The 24,392-nt window shown below is 44.7% G+C and overlaps 1 protein-coding gene across 3 annotated transcripts in view; it reads right to left on the reverse strand.

Moving 5' to 3' along the window:
* The window catches only part of MCTP2 (multiple C2 and transmembrane domain containing 2), a 136,042-nt gene that overhangs the window by 88,171 nt on the left and 23,479 nt on the right, over positions 1-24,392 (reverse strand). For all 3 annotated transcript variants that reach the window (XM_070400617.1, XM_070400619.1, XM_070400620.1), the window contains exons 2-8: positions 21,327-21,861; positions 16,454-16,516; positions 14,808-14,916; positions 7,154-7,296; positions 6,312-6,388; positions 5,653-5,764; positions 681-716 (exon numbers count right to left, since the gene is read on the reverse strand). In XM_070400617.1, coding sequence (XP_070256718.1) covers positions 681-716; positions 5,653-5,764; positions 6,312-6,388; positions 7,154-7,296; positions 14,808-14,916; positions 16,454-16,516; positions 21,327-21,794 — 1,008 coding nt within the window. In that variant the 5' untranslated portion in view covers positions 21,795-21,861. The remainder of the gene's footprint in view (positions 1-680; positions 717-5,652; positions 5,765-6,311; positions 6,389-7,153; positions 7,297-14,807; positions 14,917-16,453; positions 16,517-21,326; positions 21,862-24,392) is intronic.

Here is a 24,392-nt window from a genome sequence, read left to right on the forward strand (position 1 = left end):
AAATGAAGTTTTAATTTTTAAAAATGTTTTGTTGGTTTCGTTTCACACTCATTTAGGCATTTAGTCACTTAAGTTGCAAGGTGCTCATTTCATAACCTGATAACTCAGAATGCATTTCTACCTCGGTACCGACACTTTTTTACAAATTGGACAGCCGTGGACATAATTGCTTAAGTATAAACTAACCATGTAAAAAAAAATCACCAGTACTGGTATTAAGAATCTCACCCAAAAAGCAATAAGTGGTGTTTTTTTTTCCCCAGAAGTTATAAAACACGTAAAATCCTTTTAATTTATATTTTCTTTGTCCCTGTAACACCAAAGCTAATCTCTAACCTAACGGTAAATAACTTCCTAAAAGACTCCGTCTAGCTGCGCGACACCCCAAATAATCTAAACTTAATGAAGTGGAACGTTCCAGCGTGGCCGGGACATATAAAATGTCACCACCGAAGCAAGGGAGCGTGAGTTCAAACATCTGGCTGGGCCCTTATTGAGTGAAATTTTAAAAGGGAGGTTGTGTCCTCTGGCCGAACAGCAGGGCGAGGAATAGAACCGGCTCCGTGTGAGGGGTCGGCGGTATGACGCACGTGTGCGCTTGTGTTTGTAATGAAGATGAACTTCTAACCCAAGGATGTAAATAACACATTAAAAAAAAACAAACAAACAGTGGTATTTACCTTGCCTCTGCTTATCCGCTTCCGATTCGACCAACGCTGAGGATCGCGGCCATTGAATGGTGAACAAGGGAAAAAAAGGAAAGAGAGAAACAGAATCGTTAGCCACACAAAGATAGCATTCTACTAGTTAGATTAGATGATGAAGATGACTGGGAATGACGGACATCCCACCTTTGTCTGAGGTGACAGAGAAAACACGTGTGAGCAAGGAAAAAGTTAGAAACAGAGAGAAATCACGCATCTGTGGCGGTTACACCATTTGTTCACAGTACTTTCAACAAGGAACGCCCAAGGTCAGAGAAATACTGCTCAGTTCGTACAAGTCCTTTACGCTTATGTTCTGAAACGCCTTAAAACAGTACAATTTCTCCTCTAAAAGGCAGAGTTCTCCTACTTGAAATATTCAGGTGAGGTTACAAAAATATTTAAAGAAATTCAGGGACAATGTGAGTTCATGTTTAGGTTTCCAGAGTTTTAGATACTAGAAAAATAATTCCCTTTACCTCCACGGATTCAGTCTCAATTTAAAAAAAAAAAAAATCGGAGTCATTCCTACACAATGAAGAAGAATAGGCTAACACAGCTCTGAGGGAGAGAAGAAAAAATTTCTGAACAGCAAGGAATTTCTCGACCGCTCTGTTCGGTGCTCTCGTGGGTCATGCTAAACTAAGGCTGCTGAAGTGCGTAGACAATTAAAATTCTCTCCTAGCAAAATCCTCTCATTCCCTCCATCACTGCCAGGACTGTGGCTGGTTAGCCACCTAACTGGATGTTCAAACTCGGATAAATTTGGGAGATTACAACTCAATTATGAGCCTAATGGAGCAGCCCACATTGATTATCATTACTTAAGGAAAAAACACCTTTAGGCAAATGACCTGTCCATGCCACCAATACATCTTCCCAGTAAATTATAAACCAGAGAATATATAGTCTTCGGGGTAAATCCACTGATATTCCAGTGACCAGCAACGAGAAACGTGGATACAGAAGTGACTTGAAAATATTCTTTATTTAAAAACACTTTTGCTGGTGCAACTGTGAGTTCAGCATTAAGCACATGACATGGAGTTGTAGATACTACAACCTGGGTGCTAAAATCAGTTCTTTTTCGTATTATCCCAGTCACACGTTGATAAGTATTTCAACCCAAAACATACATCAAAGTTAGCTACTATCTTAAAGGTACACAAGGCTATTTAGGGCCTTTTGACGTATGATTCTTTTGAACTCTATAATGATCATAAAAGATATATAAGATGGATATGGATATAAGTGCAGAATGACTGTTACTGTCTGCTTACTACAATACGAAAGCTACCATATATAGAGTACCTAACCCATGGCAAACTCTGTATCTGATCATCTCAATCTTCGCAATTTTTTAAAATAAACTTTTTTTTAATCCCCATTTCACTCATGAGGAAATTGCCGCTGAGAGGCGTTGGGTTTGTCTGTGAATTTGACCTGCTCGCTTCATTCTCAAAACTCCAAAGTGTGGGAGCCGGGATTCAAACCCAGGGAGTCGGATGACAGGCTGTGATTCTAACTCCAATCCTATTTTTTGCCAAGAAAAAGAGATAGCAGGCTGGTCAGCTTCCCAGCCATTCACTGCCTTACCTTCTCACTATGCTGCCCACATACACAGCAGTCCACACCTAAGGGTCAATTCCTAGACATGTTGCACATGTTAAGGTTTTTGTCAGCTTGGTTCTAGAGCAAGAGCGACTGCCTCAATGATGATGGTAAGAAATATGGGTTCAACACTGAGAATTCAAACTGAAATCTCTCCATCAGACTTTAAAGGAAAATGGAAATTTATAAACAAAAAGTATTCCCTATCAATAAACCTCTGTCTTCCCAGTTTCGTGTTATTTTCCCCATTTAAAAAACCTAATATAAGACTTAAATAGTCACTTAAACTCAATTTTAAAAAATCCTCAAGAGGGAAAACACTCCATGAAAATACCTCTCTAGGTTCATGGACCATGTGTAGAGTCATCATTCATCAAAAACATTTGCATCTTTGAAATCTGGGTTGAAATTGAGGAGCCCCAATAAACAACTTACCATTGGTGACGGACTGAGCTAGAAGAATTGACTAAGGAAATTCAGAAACATCTGACTCAAAAATCAGTAAAACTATGTAAAATTGTCAGATGTTCCATATCAATCTGTTCAATAAATATTTATTGAGTATATTTTATTTTTTTAAAAATACTCAGACATTTCCTTTTATATCCAAAAGGTCCCCGACAGGCACTGTGAGTCGAGTAACTACCCATGGCCCGGGATAAATTATTCCTTGCAGGGGTACACTTTGATCAAGTACAGAAACAGAAAAATAAAACTACCAGTTGGAACGAATGAGAGCAGGCAGGGTTTTTTCCCTGCATTATAATACCCACAGAAAACATATACAAAATAAGTATTTTGCACACTAGACCTCTGCCAGACAGGCAAAGAACAAAGACAATGAGAAAAGTACATGAGCGAGCACATATCCAGCCTGAGAATTTCTCAAAAACAGCAGGTGGGGCCCGGCTGGTGCACCTCAGTGGTTGAGTGTTGACCTATGAACCAGGAGATCACGGTTAGATTCCTGGTCAGGGCACATGCCCAGGTTGCGAGCTCCAGCCCCAGTGTGGGGCGTGAGGAGGCAGCTGAACAGTGATTCTCTCTCATCACTGATGTCTCTCTCTCTCTCCCTCTCCCCTCCTCTCTGAAATCAATAAAAATATACTTTTAAAAAAAAATTGGAGCGCCAAACCAAATAATATGACAAGTGTGGCTACTTTTAGGACTCTGAAAAGATATTCCTTGAGATGCTTTATATAAAAAACAACAACAAAAACTCAAGCCGTATTGAATACTAATATCTCTGCCATTTGAAATAAAATTTTTAACTAAGGTAGCATTACTTTCAAACTCCAAACTTTGGCAATATTTAAGTATATTGTAAGGGTCAGTGTCACTGCTAAACATAATCTAATCTATCACAGGAAAATTTACAAGGGGAATAAGTACGCAGCCAGTATGCCGCTTAAACATGCAAGTGTTTTCATGGAGGAATTATCCAATTTTACAAACCCCACTTACACAGGTAAGAAATTACTGGAACCTATCAGCTAGCAATTGCTCACCACGTGGCAAATGATACTGGCTCACATTCATGTATCTTAACCCGGCATCCAGCTCAAGTGAATGGTCCCCTCCTGCTCACAGTGACACTGGCTCGAGTGCCAATACTGTCAAGACTAAGAGAAGCCACAGAAAATTCCTTCTTCCTGACGTTAGCTAGAAAAATAGATTCATTTTCAACAGCAACTTGAAGACATTTCAACATCCAAACGTCAGCGTTAAAGAGGCCTCAAGTTTGAACGCTGACACTTTTTTAAAAAATCGATGGATATTTTTGTTCTCCGTCATTGTCCAGTAAATCCGAGTACGGTTTTGAATTAAAAATAGCAACTATTTAGCTGACCCTCTGGCATTTGAAAAGTCACAGTGCTGTGTTCCTGCTTCCTGGAGCCGTTTTTCTCGGGTCACCAGTAAATCAGTCATGATTTTCATCGTGAAAATAAGTTACAACGACAAGCAAAGATGATGTCAAAATGAAGAATATTCTTGTCGCCGACCCCAGTGACTCAATTCGAGAGGCATTAATGGAGGCCTAATTTATAAACAGGCCCGATTTGAAACACGCTCAATTTTCACACAGCTTCGTCCCATTTCGAGGAGGTATTTCGGCCGGCTTCAAAAATACCTTCCGAATAAGTGACAACCAAAGATGCTTCTTGTTCTTATTTTAATTCTTGGAGTCTCATGATATGCTCTGAATATAAAATAAGATGACTATTTGCGTTCACATATGTGCTCAAAATAACAGAACCCCAGCCACCTCATCACAAAACCCAAAGCTGTGTTGATATTCCAGGAATCTGCACCAGGTTGTGCATTAGCTGGAAATTTCTATATAACGGACCACAGAACATTAAAATCTCTATCCTCCCAAAAGTACTCTCCAGAGAAAACTTGGTGGCTAAAAGAAACAGAAACGGAAATGCTTCAAATATATACTATACTTGGTCGCCTTAATAATGTACAACGCAGTGATTAAATCCTGGAAACTGCTTTTCGTAACAATAAGCAAGTTCTCTAGTATCTAAGGCAGGGGTGGGCAAACTTTTTGACTCGAGGGCCACAATGGGTTCTTAAACTGGACCGGAGGGCCGGAACAAAAGCATGGATGGAGTGTTTGTGTGAACTAATATAAATTCAAAGTAAACATCATTACATAAAACGGTACGATCTTTTTTTTTTTTTTAGTTTTATTCATTTCAAACGGGCCGGATCCGGCACGCGGGCCGTAGTTTGCCCACGGCTGACCTAAGGAGATGGTAAGTAAAAACCTGAACACTTAGTAAAATAGTATTTCAGATGATCTGCTAAGAGCAAACCATAAGCCACATATACACTTCAGTCGTAGCAGCGCTATCTATATCCCTAGCCCGAATAGGGAGAATTCTTTTTTTTAAATATATTTTATTGATTTTTTTTACAGAGAGGAAGGGAGAGGGATAGAGAGTTAGAAACATCAATCAGCTGCCTCCTGCACACCATCTACCGGGGATGTGCCTGCAACCAAGGTATATGCCCTTGACCGGAATCGAACCCGGGACCCTTCTGTCTGCAGGCCGATGCTCTAGCCACTGAGCAAACCGGATAGGGCACGAGAATTCTTAATTGATTTTCTTTCCAGAGATCCAAAAGAGAGGATATATATGGATGTATGTAAGTATGTATGTATGTATGTGTATATATATACCACAGATAAGTTATTTAAGTCTCTGTTAAATTATTTGTTTCCCCCTCAAAACAATTACAAAAAAGATCAATCCATCTGGTCGCCCAGTGATTCAAGGATGAAGGCCATGGAGGATTTCAGAAAGAATAAAACGGGGATACTCACATGTCGCTTAAAGTCACCCTGTTTCACGACGAGGTTCAGATTTAACACAATCACTCCCATGTCGTCTTCTAAACTGTTCGGGTCTTCCAATTTTAAAATATGTTCAGTCGTTCTATAAGCAAAAAAAAATAGAAAAAATCAACAAAACCAACAAATAACGTGAGCACTTCCTGGCAGTCCTGTGTAGTCTTATAAGGCATCAGAACCCCATGGTAAAAGCCTCCTACCTCTGAATAAGGGTTAGACACAAGTTTAAAAAGCACCAAATTCAGGAAATGAAACAATCGCCTTCAAGGTAGAGAAATTGTGTGGCATTGCCTCATTCAACAGCTGGTTAACTGCTTCTCACCGTCTCCCCCCCCCCAATAAAATGTAAATACTTGTTTTAATTTCAAGTCAGGTCGGTGAACAGAAACCTGAATATTAACAAGGGAGAGGGGAAAATGCACTGCACACTGCAGCATATATTATGGAGGACTTCATATCTGACAAGTACGTTTGGGGACTGAACAGCAAAAATCATTCATCTAAGACATGTTCAGCCCTCTTTCATAGATGCAGACTTTTTCTGTCACTTGATGGAAACAAATGCCAGTTAACATGATCTCGAGTTCCCTCTAAATTTCATTAATAGCTATTAGAAGGTAAAAGTACCATACCTGTTAAGCTCAAGTTCGCTGAGGACGACAAAGGCAGAGCCCATGAAATCAGATGTAGTTAAATCTCGGTCATATACCTTTAAAAGCGGGCCAGGAACACACGTTAATGGGGTAAAACCACGTTTGTCAAATTATTCATACATGTAATAGGCTGAGAACTTTACATTCAGTCTTCTCGCTCTAAAAATAATTTGCATAGTATAGTTCAAGAGGAAGTTAGCCAAGCCGATGGAGAAGAGAAAATTACTCTAACTTGCCCATTTTGCCCGAAACAGCAGCAGAATATACTTTTGAGGCAGTGTTCATAGGCATTCAGACGTTATACACAATGGACTACTCTCTCCGTCGTCTTAAACGGGCTCTCATTAAAATTTAGTATTTTCCATGGTGAGTTAGGTCTGCCAATTAAATAGAAATTTGCTAAATATTCTCTAGCAATCTCCTCCTGCACTCAACTCAGGCAGTTTTCACCCAGATGTTAGAGCAATTAATGCTTACAACCAGGAGCTTAAAGCTCTATTAAGTATAAAGTTATTCCTAATGAGAGCGGCTTTAGTACGCGTCGCTCCTGAACCGCCGGTAATAATTCTTCCACATCCGGTAAGTTTAAGTACAATCAACGGAGATGTGGTTTCCACGCGGATGTTCTGTACCGTCTATCTCATGGGTCTGAAAGAAATACACATTGTCGGCGAGGCATATAGACAGCCCTATCCCTGCTAGTATTTTTAACCCAGCGCTTAAGAACAATAAAAGAATGAATTTGGGGAGGTTCATTTTGAAGAGGGCAACAGCGATCGGCCTACAAGAGCAGATCCGAAAGCTAATCCATGACTGATTACCTTCACACGGAGCTTCTGATCAAGGCTTTGGATTGGCAAGACAACGATCTCATCCCAGACCGGGTTCAAGTTCTTATATATGACTTTGCTTTTGTATAGCGTCTTCCCGTTCAGCTTAAATTTCACGTAGGGATCGCTGGTGCCTTTGAGAGAGAAAGAGAGAGAGCTAGACAGGTTTGTGTGTGTTTTTTTTTTTAAATATACACGAACGCCTGGGATCTCTCCATTAAGTAAAGTTTCTTTCCACGCTCCCCGAGCTCAAAGCATTTCACCGCGCGCACCCAGAACGGATCTGTCCCTGAGCAGACCCCAAAGGCCCCGGAGGTGGGGAGCAGGGACATATGAAACAATTTGGGGTAAAGGACGGATTTGTCTCTGCCGTCCGTGGCGGAATATAAACGGGCTCCTTGAGCTCTTTCTGTCTTGTTTCATTGGGAGAATGTCATCACTACACTGCCCCCCAAAATTCCCGCAATCAAATCCACTAGCGATGTCGGGAGTCCTGGGGAGACGCCCACCCTCTTTAAGAAGGGCTGGGAGGCAGTGAAAAGGGAAAGAAACCATTTATTGGTGTGTTTTTTCTTTTGTTTTGTTTTTTTCAAACATTTGGCCAGATGGCGGACTCGACAGGACCCTGTATGTCAGAACATAATCATAATAAATAAATCAATCTATGGGACCCTTGGCTCAAAAGATGGGGCGAGGGGATGGAGCCTGGAACCGGGGGAGGGGGGCGGGGGGGGGGGGTAGAGAATAAATGGACAAAGTTGCCATTCTTCGCCGCCTCCCGCACCTGCAGGGAAGCAGGGAGCATTGTTCGGCCCCGGCCAGCTGAACGCCATACCAGCCAGGCCCTCCGCCGGCCCCGGGCGGCACCCCTGACCTGCCCACCCCTCCCGGGGAGCTTTGAATCGGACGCCAAAAGAAATGAATAAGGTCCCTCCAGCCACGGTGTCCAAAGTAGAAAAGAGGGCCGATGACGGGCCCTCGTCCACACTTCTGAGATCAATGGAGAAGGGGGGGGGGGGGGGGGGGGAATGCCTGCCAACATTATGCCTGGGTTATGTGTGGTGCATGTGGGTTACATGCATGCAAGTATGCCATCATGCCTGGGACACGTAACAGAGACAGGAACACATGTGCATTAATACCTGGTGAATTACGACTAAAGAGGGCTTAAACGAACAGCCACCCAGAAGGGCTACAAAGGAAGAAAAAAATCGAATTTGGGGTTATATTATCGTAATTAATTGTGAAACAGCCCGAGCCGGTCTGGCTCAGTGGATAGAGCGTCGGCCTGAGGATTGAAGGGTCCCGGGTTCGATTCCGGTCAAGGGCACGTGGCTGGGTTGCAAGCTCGATTCCCAGTAAGGGGCGGGCAGGAGGCAGCCGATCCATGATTCTTTCTCATCATTGAAGTTTCTATCTCTCTCTCCCCTCTCCCTTCCTCCCTGAAATCAACAAAAATCTATTTAAACAGAATTGTGAAACACAGAACTATGAATAAGTACACAAAGACACCTGATTCACCACAGTACCCCCACTATGGGTACTGAACTGAATTTCTGATACTAACAGCGAGCCAAATAGCCTAAGTGTATTCGAACAAAAATTAAGGAAGTTACTCTGTCATTAACATGGGCCAAGCTGTTAACACCCATCATGAATTACTTGAATCGGTTCCTTTTTTAACTCCATTTTTCCCCCCACGTTTCTATTTAGCTGCAGAACTAAAAATTAGTGAAAAAATGAAGGCAATACCTTTCCCAACTATTTTCACCCAATGCCATGTGCCTGTAAAGCAGTGGTTCTCAACCTTCTGGCCCTTCAAATACAGTTCCTCATGTTGTGGCCCAGCCATAACATTATTTTCGTGGCTACTTCCTAACTGTCATGTTGCTACTGTGATGAATCGTCATGTCAATATCTGATATGCAGGATGGTCTTAGGCGACCCCTGGGAAAGGGTCGTTCGACCGCCAAAGGGGTCGCAACCCACAGGTTGAGAACCGCTACTGTAAAGCAAGATGTTATGTGCGTATTGTATCACAAGCCTTACTAGGCGGGCACAGGGATCATTTTGATGTTTGTCTTCTATCAAGTGTCACACTGTGAGTTTGGCAACACGGGGCGGGCAGAAGCCCAGCTGCCTTTAGTTTAAACACAGACACACACACACACACACACACACACGCACACACACACGCACACACACGCACGCACACGCACACACACCAAGTTAAGTGCAGTTCTGGGCGGGATTGTAAAAACGAGCGCATTCACAGCCACCAGCGAGCGAGCAATCTGCCCCCCACCCCCCAGCCCCTGCAAGCCGGACTGTAACAATCATCCTGGTATCTGTCTCTATATAAATAAATAAAAAGTGGAGGAGAAACTATCATAAAAAGAGGCCCTTAATTAAATGAAAGTGCCACTGTGGGATCAGGGCTTCATGCTTGTCAGCACTCTCTCCAAATAAACATCTCAAGCCCAGGCCTCGCTGGTACCCCCTGCTCCCCGGCAAAGCACCCTGGGTAATCCCCAGGCACCCTGACAGCCACATAATGTCCAAACTGTTTCACGGGTGAATGGCGGCCGTCGCGTGAAAGAAGATCTTAATGTCTGGGATTCGCTGAAGGGGGGTGGGGGGGGCCGGGGCTTACGGAACCCGGTGAGGAAAGAGGGGGTCACATCCATCCAGCGCGGCGTTAATTGTTCGGGAAAACCGAGAAGGGGGGGGGGCAGTGGGGTGATCTTTTTTTTTTTCTCTCTCGGAGCCTAAGTGCCTGGCTGTCAGGGATGAAACATCTCAACTAGGCAGGCTCTACAAAGGGGTCAGCCGCTGCGTAAGGCAACTCCCAGATTAAACAGATGACGAGATGACACCTGAATGGGTGGACTTTAACCTTTTTTCACTGGGAGCTTCTTCGTCTACAATGAGGCTCCTGGGAAGGAGGTAGGGTGGGGCTTGGGGAGGGGGAAGATGCTAAGAGGCCTGTGACGGTGCCTCCGGGCTGGGGCTGCCATTGATTCTGCCATGTGGACCCCATGGAGGGACACAACCTCCAATTCCCAATACCAAGGCCGCCCCAGCTGGTGTTGCTCAGTGGTTAGAGCGCCGGCCTGTGGACAGAGGGTCCCGGGTTCGATTCCAGTCAAGGGCATGTACCTCGGTTGCAGGCTCCTCCCTGGCCTGGGCCCTGGTCGGGGCACGTGCAGGAGGCAAACTATTGATGGGTTTCTCTCACATCGATGTTTCTCTCTGTCTTTCCCTCTCTCTTAAAACAAAATATCAATGGCCCTAGCTGGTTTGGCTCAGTGGACAGAGCGTCGGCCTACGGACTGAAAGGTCCTGGGTTCGATTCCGGTCAAGGCACATGCCTGGGTTGCGGGCTCAATCCCCAGTGTGGGGCATGCAGGAGGCAGCCAGTCCATGATTCTCTCTCATCATTGATGATTCTATCTCTCTCTCTCCCACTCCCTTCCTCCCTGAAATCAATAAAAATCTTTAAGAAAAAAAACACACCTGACAATCACTAAGTATTCATAACTCCTGGCCACCACCCTACTCCAAGCCTATGGTGACGCACTGAGGATTCCAGAGCACTTTGCCGGTTAAATCGGATGAAAATAACAGGCAGCTCAGTGAGAAGGACACAGGACAACTCAAATCGATCCTCAGGAGAGTCATCAGGAACCATATTATTTGACTGTCTTGTTCTCATCTGGAGATTTTTTGAGCAGCTGCTGCTGCCCTCTAGTGGCTGAAGCAGTAAGTTCCAGCCCGCACAGCGGCCAAGTGCGTGCCTCATTCCTCATGGACCCCTACAGAAACCACAGTGGGCATTCTGGAAATTGAGAGGGAATTTCTCCTGGGTCACATGGGAAAGAAAAAACTCTGTTTTTCTTTGTCGAGCAAAATCTCTCTCCCTCTCTCTTCCTCTCTGAAATGAATATATATATATATATATATATATATATATATATATATATATGGTGTCCCAAAATTCACGCAAGATTTGAATTTTGCATGAGCATTAATAACAACAACAACAAAAAAATAAAAGCCTAATTTTACTTGGTTTATTGAATCAGATTCTAATATCTGTTGGCCTTTGATTTCAATCCCTTCAATTTGATAAGCATGACCAAGTACCAATTATGACCCAGGAGAGGGACAATGAAGACCAATGAAGACCATGGCTTTGCGTCTGTGCCAGCAAAGCCATGGAGGCCATTTACCAGATGTGCTATTCCATACATAACCCTATACTGCATACTTTATGAATCAATAAAAAATTTACAATTTTTAATTATAAACCTGTGTTTTCTATCAAAATCACTTCTTGCGTGAATTTTGGGACACCATATATATATATATATATATATATATATACATATATATATATATATACACACACACATATACATTATATATGTGTGTGTGTGTATATATATATATATATGTGTGTGTGTATATATATATATATATGAAGAATTTTCCAGAGCTTCTTTCAGAAATTGGTTTTTGGTCAATTACTCGGAAATTATTACATTACAGGGTCCACCTGTGGGCAGGGTGTTTTCAAGGTGCCTTTGGGGTTCTACACATGGTGGGTTCATCAGATGGGGGGAGGGCAGTCAGTCATACTCGGGAAGACAGTTCCGGAATATTTCAACCAGGATGGCAAAACGGAGAGCACAGCCTGCAGACTCAAATGGAGAGATCCTTTTCTATCGCTGGGAGCGCAGAGGAGCTCCTAGAAGCAGCAGCCACCATGTGCAGAACACGGCCCAGGGAGAGGCCAGGCTGGCCACGGCCACTTCCTGTCATGTCAGTGGGTGCCACCAGGCGTGGAAATCGGCTAAAATCGAACCTACTTTGCCTTCCCTTCAGGAACAGAGATCTTGTTACTGACCACGGACCACCAGTTGGCGACTGCTGGTCTAGACAGCAAGAGAGCTTCAAGACCTTCTCATCAACCCACCAGGATGCTCAGTCCCAAAGCAAAGCCCAACCACAAACATCTCCCGAGGAAAGACCTTGGTTTGGGGACACACTGAAGGTTGTGAGGACAGACAAGGCCGATGGGCGGTGATCGGTACCAACGTGGGAAGGGAATAAAGAGAAACAGGTTTGAAATGCCAGCTCCCCTCGCTTGCTGTGCGCCTGAGCAGGCTACCAAACTCAAGGCGTGGAGGAGAGCCAACCCCCACCTGCGCTTCGGGGGGAGTGTCTGCTTCTTTGAAAGTTTCAGGTTTGCTCTGGAATGACCATCTTTCAGAGACGCTGGCCAGATGTGGCTGGGTTGCTCCCTCACAGCACCCAGTGGTCTCACGCCACCTGGTGTTCAGAGAAGGTACTGCCAGGTGAAGCAACCCCCAGATTTTTTGCAAAATAACCTTTCTATACAATTAAACTGTGGTGTGGTGCTGGCACCTGAACAAAACAGGACACCCGTGGGAATCAAAGAGAAACCCAGGCAGACCCTAGTAAGTATTGCATTTTAATGTGCAATTAAAAAGTGGCAATCGAATCATTGGGGAAAGGAAAGCATAGTCCTAGTTCATTAAATAGCCATTTGGCAAAAAAAGTAAAACTAAGTCCCCACGCTGGGCCAGAAATCAAAATAAACTCGAGCAGATCAAAGCGATAAATGAAAACTGTCAAACCGTGCAGAAAAGAGAATAAATACTAGGCTAATGTGCCTCTCTCTCGAGACACACAACGCCTTTCTAGGCACAAAAACAAAGAAAGAAACTCTTTCGAATAGGATGTAAGACTCGATAAGATTTTAGCAACAGAAAATGTATAAGCGAACTCATTGCATACTAGAGGCCCAGTGCACGAATTCGTGCAAGGGTGGGGTCCCTTGGTCTGGCCAGCGATCAGGGCTGCGGCAGGTTGGCTGTGGGAGCGCACTGACCACCAGGAGACAGCTCCTGCATTGAGCATCTGCCCCCTGGTGGTGAGTGAGCATCATAGTGACCGGTTGTTCAGTCATTCAGTCATTAGGGTCATTTAGGTTTTCATATATATATATATATATATATATATATATATACACACACACACACACATACACACACACACACACACACACACATATATATATGTATATATGTAATACCATGTGACCCCACACCCCACACACATCCTCACAAGTCCCCACAAGCACGCACACACCAGGTGAGTCCTCAGTCATCGCTACCTGGTATCTGAGCTGGTATTCACACCTCGGTGATCTGTGACCAGATTCTATATGACCCTTACCTGCCGTCCACTGTTCCCCGACCTAATGATTTCACGGGCCAAGGCCCACAGGCCGGACATTCCCCACCCCTGGTCTTCACCAAACAGGAAAATGATTTTTTTCCTGCCCATGTATTCTTCCTGGAAGGTGTTCTAGAAACACCACTCAGCTCTACCTGTGCCGGGAACGGAGAGGGAGAACAGGCTGCCGGAAGCGTGGGTCCCGAATCTCCATCGCCTAAAACTCACATCGACCCTCCACCTTCCCGCCTGCAGCCAGGTGATGTTTCTGGCCCTGGTCAGGTCACACTGAACGCCTTCCAAAGGACTTCGCTTTCCCTTCTGCAATACTGCAGTGTGGCCACCAGAGGGCATCAGCAACCCAGCCTTCCACGGGTCCACAGCAGGAAGCTGCTTTCTACCCATCTTAATAAGGGAACACATGCAAGGGCTCGTTTTCCAGGAATTAGTGCTCTAGGATTTAAGGGGAGTTGAGCATCCTTCCCAGAACAAGAGGCCTGGAAAACAGGGCTGTTGGCATGTGCGCTACCCGCTGTAAGACACAGTCCCAGTGGCCAATAGGGTAGGTCAGTATTACTGTGAGGTCAAGGATTTGGGGGCAGGAAGTGGGGGGGGAGGGCCACAGAGGGCATTGCCATCTATGTGCATGTTGGATAACTTTATAATAAGAATTACTCACATCTTTCTCAGGGATAACTGAAGTGGGACCAAGGGAACACTTCCTTGTGTGGCTGCTATAGGCTGGGCATCAGGCCGTTACAGTGAGCTTAGTTCAATTCAAACAACTGTAAGTATATGGTGATGATTATCATTATCACTAGAAGCCCAGCGTGCAAAATCGCACAGCCCCACCCAGCCACACTCGCCTCGCCCCGCTCACAGCCCCACCCACCCAGGTCCGTCTTTGGTCATTACGTTGGTTGGGGCCATGGGCTTTTTACATATATAGATTATTCCTAATTTGCTACTAACAAATAATAAGGTTCCATATGTTTACATAATTTGCTGCAAATGCCTTGGTTCCTGAGGAGGCTTAGATTTGAGGTCCCGTGTGTTGCAAACCATGCTGACATAGAAAGGGCTGGCCGCCTGGCCAGCCGCCGGGTGGCTCAGTGGTTGAGCATCGACCTATGCACCAGGAGGTCATGGTTCAATTCCCAGTCAGGGCACATGTCTGGGGTGGTGGGCTTGATCCCCAGCAGGGGGCGTGCAGGAGGCATCCGATCCATGATTCTCTCTCGTCATTAATGTTTCTGTCTCTTCCTCTCCCCTCCTCTCTGAAATCAATTTTAAAAAGTTTAAAGAAAAAGGTTGGCTAACCACACTGACACAAGGGTGGAGAGAAAAGGGCTACGAAGAGCCACGCGGTGCCGGGCCTTACCGCAGCGGTCCCGGATGACCAGGTTCCGGCCCTCCTTTAGGTGGATGGTGAGGAGGTAGGCGAAGGGGCTGGGCAGGTTGCTCACGCTGTCGCTGGCTTCCCCGAGGGTCTGCAGAGGTGGAGAAGTAAGGTCAGTGGTCTGGGGAGAGAATTTCTAGAAACACTCCTAATTGTAATAGGGGGAAATGGTCACTCCAATGGCCAGTGTTCATGATTGAACTCCCACTGGGCCCCCAGCGTGGCTCAGTGGTTGAGCATCGACCTATGGACCAGGAGGTCACGGTTCGATTCCTGGTCAGGGCACATGCCCGGGTTGCGGGCTCGATCCCCAGTGTGGGGCGTGCAGGAGGCAGCTGATCGATGATTCTCTCTGATTGTTGATGTTTCTCTCTCTCCCTCTCCCTTCCTCTCTGAAATCAATAAAAATAATAATAATTTAAAAAATAATAAAATCACTTCCAAAAAAAAAAAAAAAAGAGTGAGCTCCCACTCACTTTGAGGACTTGGTAACACTTGCCTGGTTAACATGTTCTCTATATTTCTCCCCAGTGGGATTCCGTCAGAAGTCAGAGGCAGTCATGGTAACATCCTCACAATGTTAACTGAGAAGAATGAGATCAGTGACATCTGGATCACCCCTCCCGTTATTCACTGAGGGCCGGGAGCTTTATTCAGTCACTCACAGGGAAGCCCAAGAGAGGAAAGAGCACACAGAAGTGAGGCTATGCCCTAGCTGGTGTGGCTCAATGGGTAGAGCGTCGGCCTGCGGACTGAAGGGTCCTGGGTTCAATTCCATTCAAGCGCACAGCCCAGGCTGGGGGCTCAATTTCCAGGGTGGAGCGTGCAGGAGGCAGCCGATCCATGATTCTCTCTTATCACTGATGTTTCTCTCTCTCTCTCCCTTCCTCTCGGAAAACAATAAAAATATATTAATAAAAAGAAAATCATTTCAGTACATAACCACTCAACTGACAACCCACTGAGCCCGCCTGTCCACCCGACATGTGGCCCTTGTCTGTGCCCACATGGGACACACCCTGTCCAGTCTTTTACACGTTTTTCTTTCATTCCCTGACCCCCACTATGGCATCTCTTCCACTCACCCTCACAGTCTCACCTCCGCACAACACTGTTCACTCCCCTCTCTGGGAATGAATGCATCGATCCTCACAGGCTACCATGTCCAAAGCAAGTCTAGTTTGAATATTTATTCAGTGGATGCCACTGAAGTTTGGAACTTGAGTTGTGCACTCCCTCCCTGCCTGGCAATGACTTATTGTTCACCTATTTGACCTTCAACTTCATCGATCCTGTGGCTAAGGCGCCCTTGCCGGTCGGTCTTCTCTGGAAAGTGTCCCCACCCGTGCTTCAAAGCACTCTGAAAATGGCTTTTGTCTCCTGTTCTGTAGCACCCGATTTCATAGCTTCTCTGTATTTTTAGAAGAATCTATCCCAGGCTCGCAAATCAATAGACACTGAATTAATCTCTCCCAGCTATCGTCTGTAAGGCCCGTCTTTGTAAGTGAATACCGTGGAGCGTTCTTTAAAAAGAAATGAGGCCAAGCAATGCAGACCCAAACATGTAGTAAGAAACATTGATAACGGGGACGCGTCGTGTTTATTGGTTCTAAAGGAATGTCACTCACAGACTGTTCTTCAAACTGTTGGGACGTTGTAGACGCATTGAGATCGCCACTTCCACAGAGCTTCTGTCAATAAAAAGAAAAGATAACCCTGCTTTAAAATAAAATAAAATAAAACAAAATAAAATTAAATTAAAATAAATAAAATAATGAAATAAAATAAATACATAAATAAATAAATAAGTAAATAAATAAAATAAAATATAAAATAAAACAAAATAATAAAATAAAATAAGTACATAAATAAATAAATAAATAAAATAAAATATAAAATAAAATAATAAAATAAAATATAAAATAAAATAAATAAAATAAAATAAATGAATAAATAAAATAAAATAATAAAATAAAATAAAAAATAAAATAAATAAAATAAAATATAAAATAAGTAAATAAATAAAATAATAAATACATAAAAAATAAAATAAGTAAAATAAAATATATAATAAAATAAATAAAATTAAATAAATTAAACAAAATAAAATATAAAATAAAATAAAACAATAAATAAAATAAAATAATAAAATAAAATAAAATGCAAAAGAATATCAACCCACAAGGAAATCCTATGCCAGGTCTTTCCCTTGGGAATCTGCCATTTGCATGCCGGGTTTCAGGTGTGTGGGCTCCCGCCCTGCCTGGCAAGCCCAGAGTGACTCAGTGAAGTCCCCCGGCTGGGGCCTCTGCCCTCTTAGTCAGTGATCAGAGCGGAGATACGGCCCAATCTGCTTTCCCACTGGCCGCTCGCCCATCCCTCCTTCATCCTTTGTGGAGCAGGAGCAACAGGGCCATTCTCCCGGGTCCCGCCCAGGGTGGGCCTGTCCGGCCCCCAGCCATCAGAGGGAGCGGGCAGCACAGGAACCCGAGAGCCAAGCTCGCTAATTAGACAGAAAACATTTCCAAATGGGATGGGAAAGACCTTCCCCAGAACAGACCCTCTTGGGTCTGGCACCTGTAGAACCAAAAAGCAGGAAACGAAAGTTCTTTCTTTTCTTTTTTTTTTTTAAATACATTTTTATTGATCTCAGAGAGGAAGGAAGAGGGAGAGAGAGAGAAACACCAATGATGAGAGAGGGTCATGGATCGGCTGCCTCCTGCACGCCCCCTACTGGGGATCAAACCCACAACCCAGGCATGTGCCCTGACTGGGAATAGAAACGTGACCTCCTGGTTCGTAGGTCGACGCTCAGCCACTGACCCCCGAGGGCTGGGCAGTTCTTTTCTTAAATGTTACATCTCAGAAGCGGCCTTTCCCAGCTGCTCTGGTAAAAACTGAACACCTCACCCTGGCCGGTTTGGCTCAGTGGATAGAGCGTCGGCCTGTGGACTGAAGGGTCCCAGGTTCGATTCCGGTCAAGGGCATGTACTTGGTTGCGGGCACGTCCCCAGTGGGGGGTGTGCAGGAGGCAGCCGATTGGTGTTTCTCTCTCATTGATATTTCTAACTCTCTATTCCTCTCCCTTCCTCTCTGTAAAAAATCAATAAAATATATTTTTAAAAAACAACTGAAAACCTCTGCCCCAGCACCCCCAATCTCCTTTCCTGCATTATTTTTCTCCATTGAATTGATTGCTCTGAAAATATCTGTAGCCTGCCACCGCTCAAAATAGGGTCTTCATGAAGAAGTGGGTTTTTGTCTGCTCTGTTGACGGCCGTGTTCCCAGGATCAGCACATAGTAGGTGCTCAACAGCTGGGAAGGAGAGAGGGGAGCAGGAAAAAGAGGCCAGGTGCTCCGAGGAGGGGACGTGGGGCAGGGCTGACACGCCTGTGGCAGGAACACCACGAAGCTGAGTAATGATTTCTGAGCTGGAACAAAAATAGTCAAAGAACACGTGATTGATGTGGGGAGCGAATGACGCGCTTGTCTCATCCCGCGAGCGGCAGGCTGTCTCTCCTCTGTGGTTTGTCACTGTGCGTCTCTGTGGTCACTAAACTGAAGCTCTGCGGTTGCCAAGCAGCTTCTAGAAATATCCCACCAGGGCTCTTTCCCCAACCGCTCAACTCAGCCACAGGAGCGAGCGCCGAAGCTAGTTTCAAACTCCGACTGCAAGTGAAACCTGAGGGGAGGACGAGCCCCATGGGGAGCTGACATGGGGAGGGAGGATGGAGAGGCCATGATCCTCCCGTTCATGATTATTAGTTATAGGTCGTGATGAAATGCCCGTTCAAACACTATCATCCCTGCTTTTATTATTATTATTATTTTTTACTGATTTTAGAAAAAGAGGAGGAAGGAAGAGAAAGAGAAAGACTCATCAATGATGAGAGAGAAACATCATCCACTGGCTGCCTCCTGCACGCCCCCCAACCCCTAATGGGGATCAGCCCCCAACCTGAGCATGTGCCCTGACCAGGAATCAAACTGGCAACCTCTTGGTGGGTAAGTCGACACTCAACCACTGAGCCACACCGGCCCGGCTTTCCCTGCTTTTCAAAGGGCACAGTGGACACAGAAAAATAAATGTCTTCTTTGGATAACCAACTTTGTTTTGATTGCCAGCTCTGGATTCCAATTGGAGTTTGTTAGTACATCTAAGCCAAGAAGCCCATCCTATGTAATAAAAGCTTAATATGCAAATTTTCTCCTCAACTGGGAGTTCGGGGGCGGGGGGGGGGGGGGGGCAGGTCCGGCAACCGGGGGAAGGGAGGCCCTGGCCAGCAGCCTGCAGCCACTAGGGGCCCTACCGGTGCATGAATTACGTGCACCGGGCCTCTAGTTAAGTCATAAGTAACAAGAAGCCAAGATTCACGTAGGTCCATTATTCAACCTGTTACCTCCTTCCTACTGACCTAGTTTAATAATTCACTTAATTTCTATTTTGATTAGTGGAAACACATATTTCCAATGTATAGGTACAGTAACAAGCATAAAATTGTTACAGAAAGGATTTCCTAAGTGTTGATGGCAATGAAAAAAAGAGTTAAGTGAAGTCATTTAATGGCTAGTGGTGTCTTAATATAGTAACGCTTCCAAGTGAATCGAACCACAACATCCTCTGAAGAGCCACGATGCCATTCCCCAATTAAAGTGAAATATATGGCCCTGGCTGGTGTTGCTCAGTGGTTAGAGCAGCTGACGGTGCAGGATGGGTCATGGGTTCCAGTTAAGGGCATGAAGCTGGGTTGCAGGTTCGTTCCCAGGCCCTGGTGGGAGTGTGTGCAGGAGGCAACCACATGCCTCGCTCACATCCATGTTTCTCTCTCTCTATCTTCCCTCCCACTCTCTCTAAAAATCAATAAAAAAAAATATCCTCCAGTGAGGATAAAAAAATAATAATAAAATAACATAAAGGGAAATATATGACATAATTAATCGGCTTTGGTTCCAAAAGTAAAATAAAAAATCCCAGTGGAATAACCAGCTATGTATGCAGTTATCACAATGACCTGGAATAGAGAAAATTTAACCCTTTATCAACACTGCAACCTACTTCGGTGCCTTTAATGGAGGAATTTTTCAAAATCTGATTAAGGAGATCATCAAACCATGACTTAATAATCTGGTGATTATACTTACATTAAACTCTTCTGAGAAATGTAAGATTTGCCTCATGATTCTATTTGGCTGATTGAAATACTGGGGCCTTGGAAAATCACTATATTGGTAAGAATTTGTTTCCTTCAGTTTTTTTGTTTGTTTGTTTGTTTTTTTAGAGAATGCACGTGAAGTTGCCCACAGGTAAGTGCACACAACACACACACACACACACACACACACACACACATGCGTGTACATGTGTATGAAATAGAACAGAATTCAAACTCCTTGGAAGTCAAAGGGAAACATACAACCATACATTTCTAGGAGCAGTAATACGCATGTTTTATCTACGTTAGGACTAGGCAATGGTGGGGGGGGAGGGGAGAGAGAGAGAGAGAGAGAGAGAGAGAGAGAGAGAGAGAGAGAGAGATAGGGGCAGACAGACACACATTTAGCAAATTTAGAGGAAAAGTGATGCTCTTACTTTCTTTGCCAGGAGATGGAAAAAAAGGAAAACTCATCCAACAGGGCTTTTAATGCCTTAAAGTGTCCGAGAAAGGGTTTTTGTAATAGTTTCAAAATACACAGAGGTCAGCCCCAAAACTGATGGGAACACTTGGTGCGATCAATACACCGATCATTTAAATTCTTGTAAATGACGCTGTCTCCATCCAAGCTAACCACGGAAATAACTCCTCATCTGGTTTCCCACCAAGGACACCCGGTGCAATGAGAAAGAGGGAAAAAGCACACAGATCATTGTGTGGTGACGGCCTGGGCAGGGAGTGGGGGCGGGCGCGGGCTAGAAGGGGTTAATGGGTGGAAGAAGGGGACATATGTAATACCTTCACCAAGAAAGATACATTCACAAATAAACGAATATAAAAATAGATAAATAAATTGATTAAATTAAACCGAAAAATAGCCTGGCTGGCATGGCTCCGTGGCTGAGCATTGACTTGTGAACCAGGAGGTCAGGGCTCGATTCCTGATCAGGGCACACGCCCAGGTTACGGGCTCGATCCCCAGTAGGGGGCGTGCAGGAGGTAGCCTATCAGTGATTCTCTCTCATCACTGATGCTTCTCTCTCTCTCTCTCCCTCTCCCTTCCTCTCAGAAACCAATAAAAGTATTTTTTAAAATTAAATAAATAGCTCGCTATATAAAAGCCTAACATGCAACGTGTCCCCTCCGGAGTTCAACCAACTGGGAGTTCCATCACTCGCTATGATGTGCACTGACCACCAGGGGGCGGCGGGGAACAAAGGGAGGCCCCGACCGGCAGCTGGCAGCTGCTAAGGACCCTACCTGTGCATGAATTTTGTGCACTGAGCCTCTAGTAGATAAATAAGAAGGAAAAAGCAATGGGATGGATGGTGCTGGCCCGGGCCTCACCTCTGGATCCTCCAGAGCATCCTCTTCCGGGGGCGCCTTCTGGAGCAGATCAAAGACGCCATCGCTGGAAGCCCTCCTGTCCGCGGCCGGCGAGGCGAAGGTCTCCTCAGAGTCCGTATCCGCCGCGTGCAGGTGGCCTGCCTCCTCCTGGCTCCAGTCCAGCTCTTCCTCCGATTGTTTCAAGGAGCTGCTGCAGCTCTTGGACATGATCCCGGCCGTGGACAGGCTGCTGGGCACGGAGGTGTAGGAGGACTGGGCCCCGGAGTACGGCCCACCCTCCGGGGCCAAGGCCTGGGCCTCCAGGAGGTCAGGGACCGAGAGGCTGAGGCGGCGATCCAGGCGATGCCGCCCTCCTAAGTCTGGGGGTTTGTCGGGGTGCTTCTTCACCTTCTTTTTGCTCAGGTTGAGCAGCAAAGGCCTGGTCCGCTGTTTGAAGGAGCCCCAGACGGAGGGTTTATCCAGATCCATGGCTGCATGAAGACCCTGGAAGTGGCTCCGAGAAAGAGGCCGCCTCCCCTGCAGAGCTCAGTGACACCTAGAAAACAGAACATAAGGAGAAAGGACATGAAATGTCTCTGTGGTGTCAGGGCCCAGGAAAATGGGCAAGGTGACTCAAAAATGGTACCCTTTCCGGTAAGTGATCGAGATGGAAGAAGCATCTGATTGGTCACATCTACAGAGATCAGGAAAAGCTTAGAGAACTGAATTTTTAAAGATTTCTTTTTTAATTGAAGAAGTTATAGAAAAGTTAAAGCAATGAATGAAATGATTAGGTTGAAACACACACATACGTATAAATGCTTCATAGAAAGATGGCTTATTTCACTCAGCATAATGCCCTCCAGGTTCATACATTCTGTTGCAAATGGAAGAGTTCCCTTCTTTTTCACGGGTATATAATATTCCACTGTATACACAGGGGAAGGCAAAAGTAGGCTTACAGTTGTGAGTATGCAGAACACAATTTATTCTTGTATTACTATTAATTATTGTATTCTTTTCCATAGGAACAACTGTAAACCTACTTTTCCCACCCAGTATATGTAATGCATTTTCTTTATCCATTCATCCCTCGATGGACACGGAAGTTGTTTCTGCATTTTGACTACTGTGGATAAAGCTGCAATGGACAAGGGAGTGCAGATATCACTTCAAGATACTGAACTCATTTCCTTTGGATAAAAACTCAGAAAAGGGGGAGCTGGATTATACGGTATATATACTTTTAATTTGTTTTTTTTTGTTGTTGTTGTTTTTTTTTAATATATTTTATTGATTTTTTACAGAGAGGAAGGGAGAGAGATAGAGAGTTAGAAACATCGATGAGAGAGAAACATCGACCAGCTGCCTCCTGCACATCTCCTACTGGGGATGTGCCCACAACCAAGGTACATGCCCCTGACCGGAATCGAACCCGGGACCCTTCAGTCCGCAGGCCGACGCTCTATCCACTGAGCCAAACCGGTTTCGGCTAATTTGTTATTTTTTAACTTTTTTTAAATCCTCACCTAAGGATATTTTTCCATTGATTTTTAGAGAACATGGAAGCTAGAGGGAAAGACAAAGAGAAATATTGCTGTGAAAGAAACACATGGATTAGTTGCCTCCTGTACAAACCCCGACCATGGCCCAGGCCAGGGATGAGCCTGCAACCAAGGTACATGCCCTTGACCAGGATCGAACCTGGGACCCTGATGCTCTATCCACTGAGCCAAACCGGCTAGGGCTAGTTGTTCATATTTTAAGGAAATCCCGTACTGTTTGCCATAACTATACAAATTTATATTCCCACCAACAGTGTACAAAAACATTCTCTATTCTCCTCACCCAGCAGAACTAGAAGCAGAATCTCTCTATAAAACAAGAAACCTTCGCTACCCGGTTTTCATTTATGGAGGGACAATAAGCAATTCACTTCCTCAAACCACCGAGGGCGGAACGAGGTCTCTACAGGAAGCGGCCCCAAGCCACGGCGCCTAATGGGAGTTTCAATCCGTATGGTTCTACCCCAGACATCCTCCCAGCTGGCTGCTCGCAATAGGCCAAACGGGAGAAGGAGAAACCTTTTCAATACCAGCCCACGTTTCTGAGGGAATCTGGACCACAACCACCATCTGAGCAAGAAACTCAAGAAAGGGGAGGGGTCGGGAAGTAACAACAGCTTAAGTCAGTGGTTCTCAACCTTCCTAATGCCCCGACCCTTTAATACAGTTCCTCATGTTGTGGTGACCCCCAACCATAAAATTATTTTCGTTGCTACTTCATAACTGTAATTTTGCTACTGTTATGAGTCGTCATGTAAATATCTGATATGCAGGATGTATTTTCATTGTTACAAATTGAACATCATGAAAGCATAGTGATTAATCACAAACACAATATGTAATTATATATGTATTTTCCGATGGTCTTAGGCGACCCCTGTGAAAGGGTCGTTCAACCCCCAAAGGGGTCACGACCCACAGGTTGAGAACCGCTGATTTAAGTTATGTGCACTGGACTTCTTCAGTGACACAGAATCCTATGATTTTATTTATTGATTTATGTTCTCATTTTTACCATTTGTTTCTATACTCTTGGTGTTGATTGGCTATTCTTTAAAATTCTTGACATGGAGAATTATTATTATTATTTTTTTTAAAATATATTTTATTGAATTTTTACAGAGAGGAAGGGAGAGAGATAGAGAGTTAGAAACATCGATGAGAGAGAAACATCAATCAACTGCCTCCTGCACATCTCCCACTGGGGATGTGCCGGCAACCCAGGTACATGCCCTTGACCGGAATCGAACCTGGGACCCTTGAGTCTGCAGGCCGACGCTCTATCCACTGAGCCAAACCGGTTTCGGCGACATGGAGAATTAGATACAGATGGTCAGACAGTATTATTTTCTCATTTATGAATTTAATACTATAAATTTCCCTCTAAGTACTAAGTGTGTTGCATCCTGCAACTTTTGATATGTCGTATTTTCATTACCATTTAATTAAAAATATTTCCCCCTTGCCCTAGCTGGTTTGGGTCAGTGGATAGAGCGTCGGCGTGCGGACGAAGGGTCCTGGG

The sequence above is a fragment of the Myotis yumanensis genome, unplaced genomic scaffold, assembly GCF_028538775.1.
Source record: "Myotis yumanensis isolate MYYU_CA2020_CCGP unplaced genomic scaffold, mMyoYum1.0.hap1 SCAF_20, whole genome shotgun sequence".
Taxonomy (NCBI): Eukaryota; Metazoa; Chordata; class Mammalia; order Chiroptera; family Vespertilionidae; genus Myotis; species Myotis yumanensis.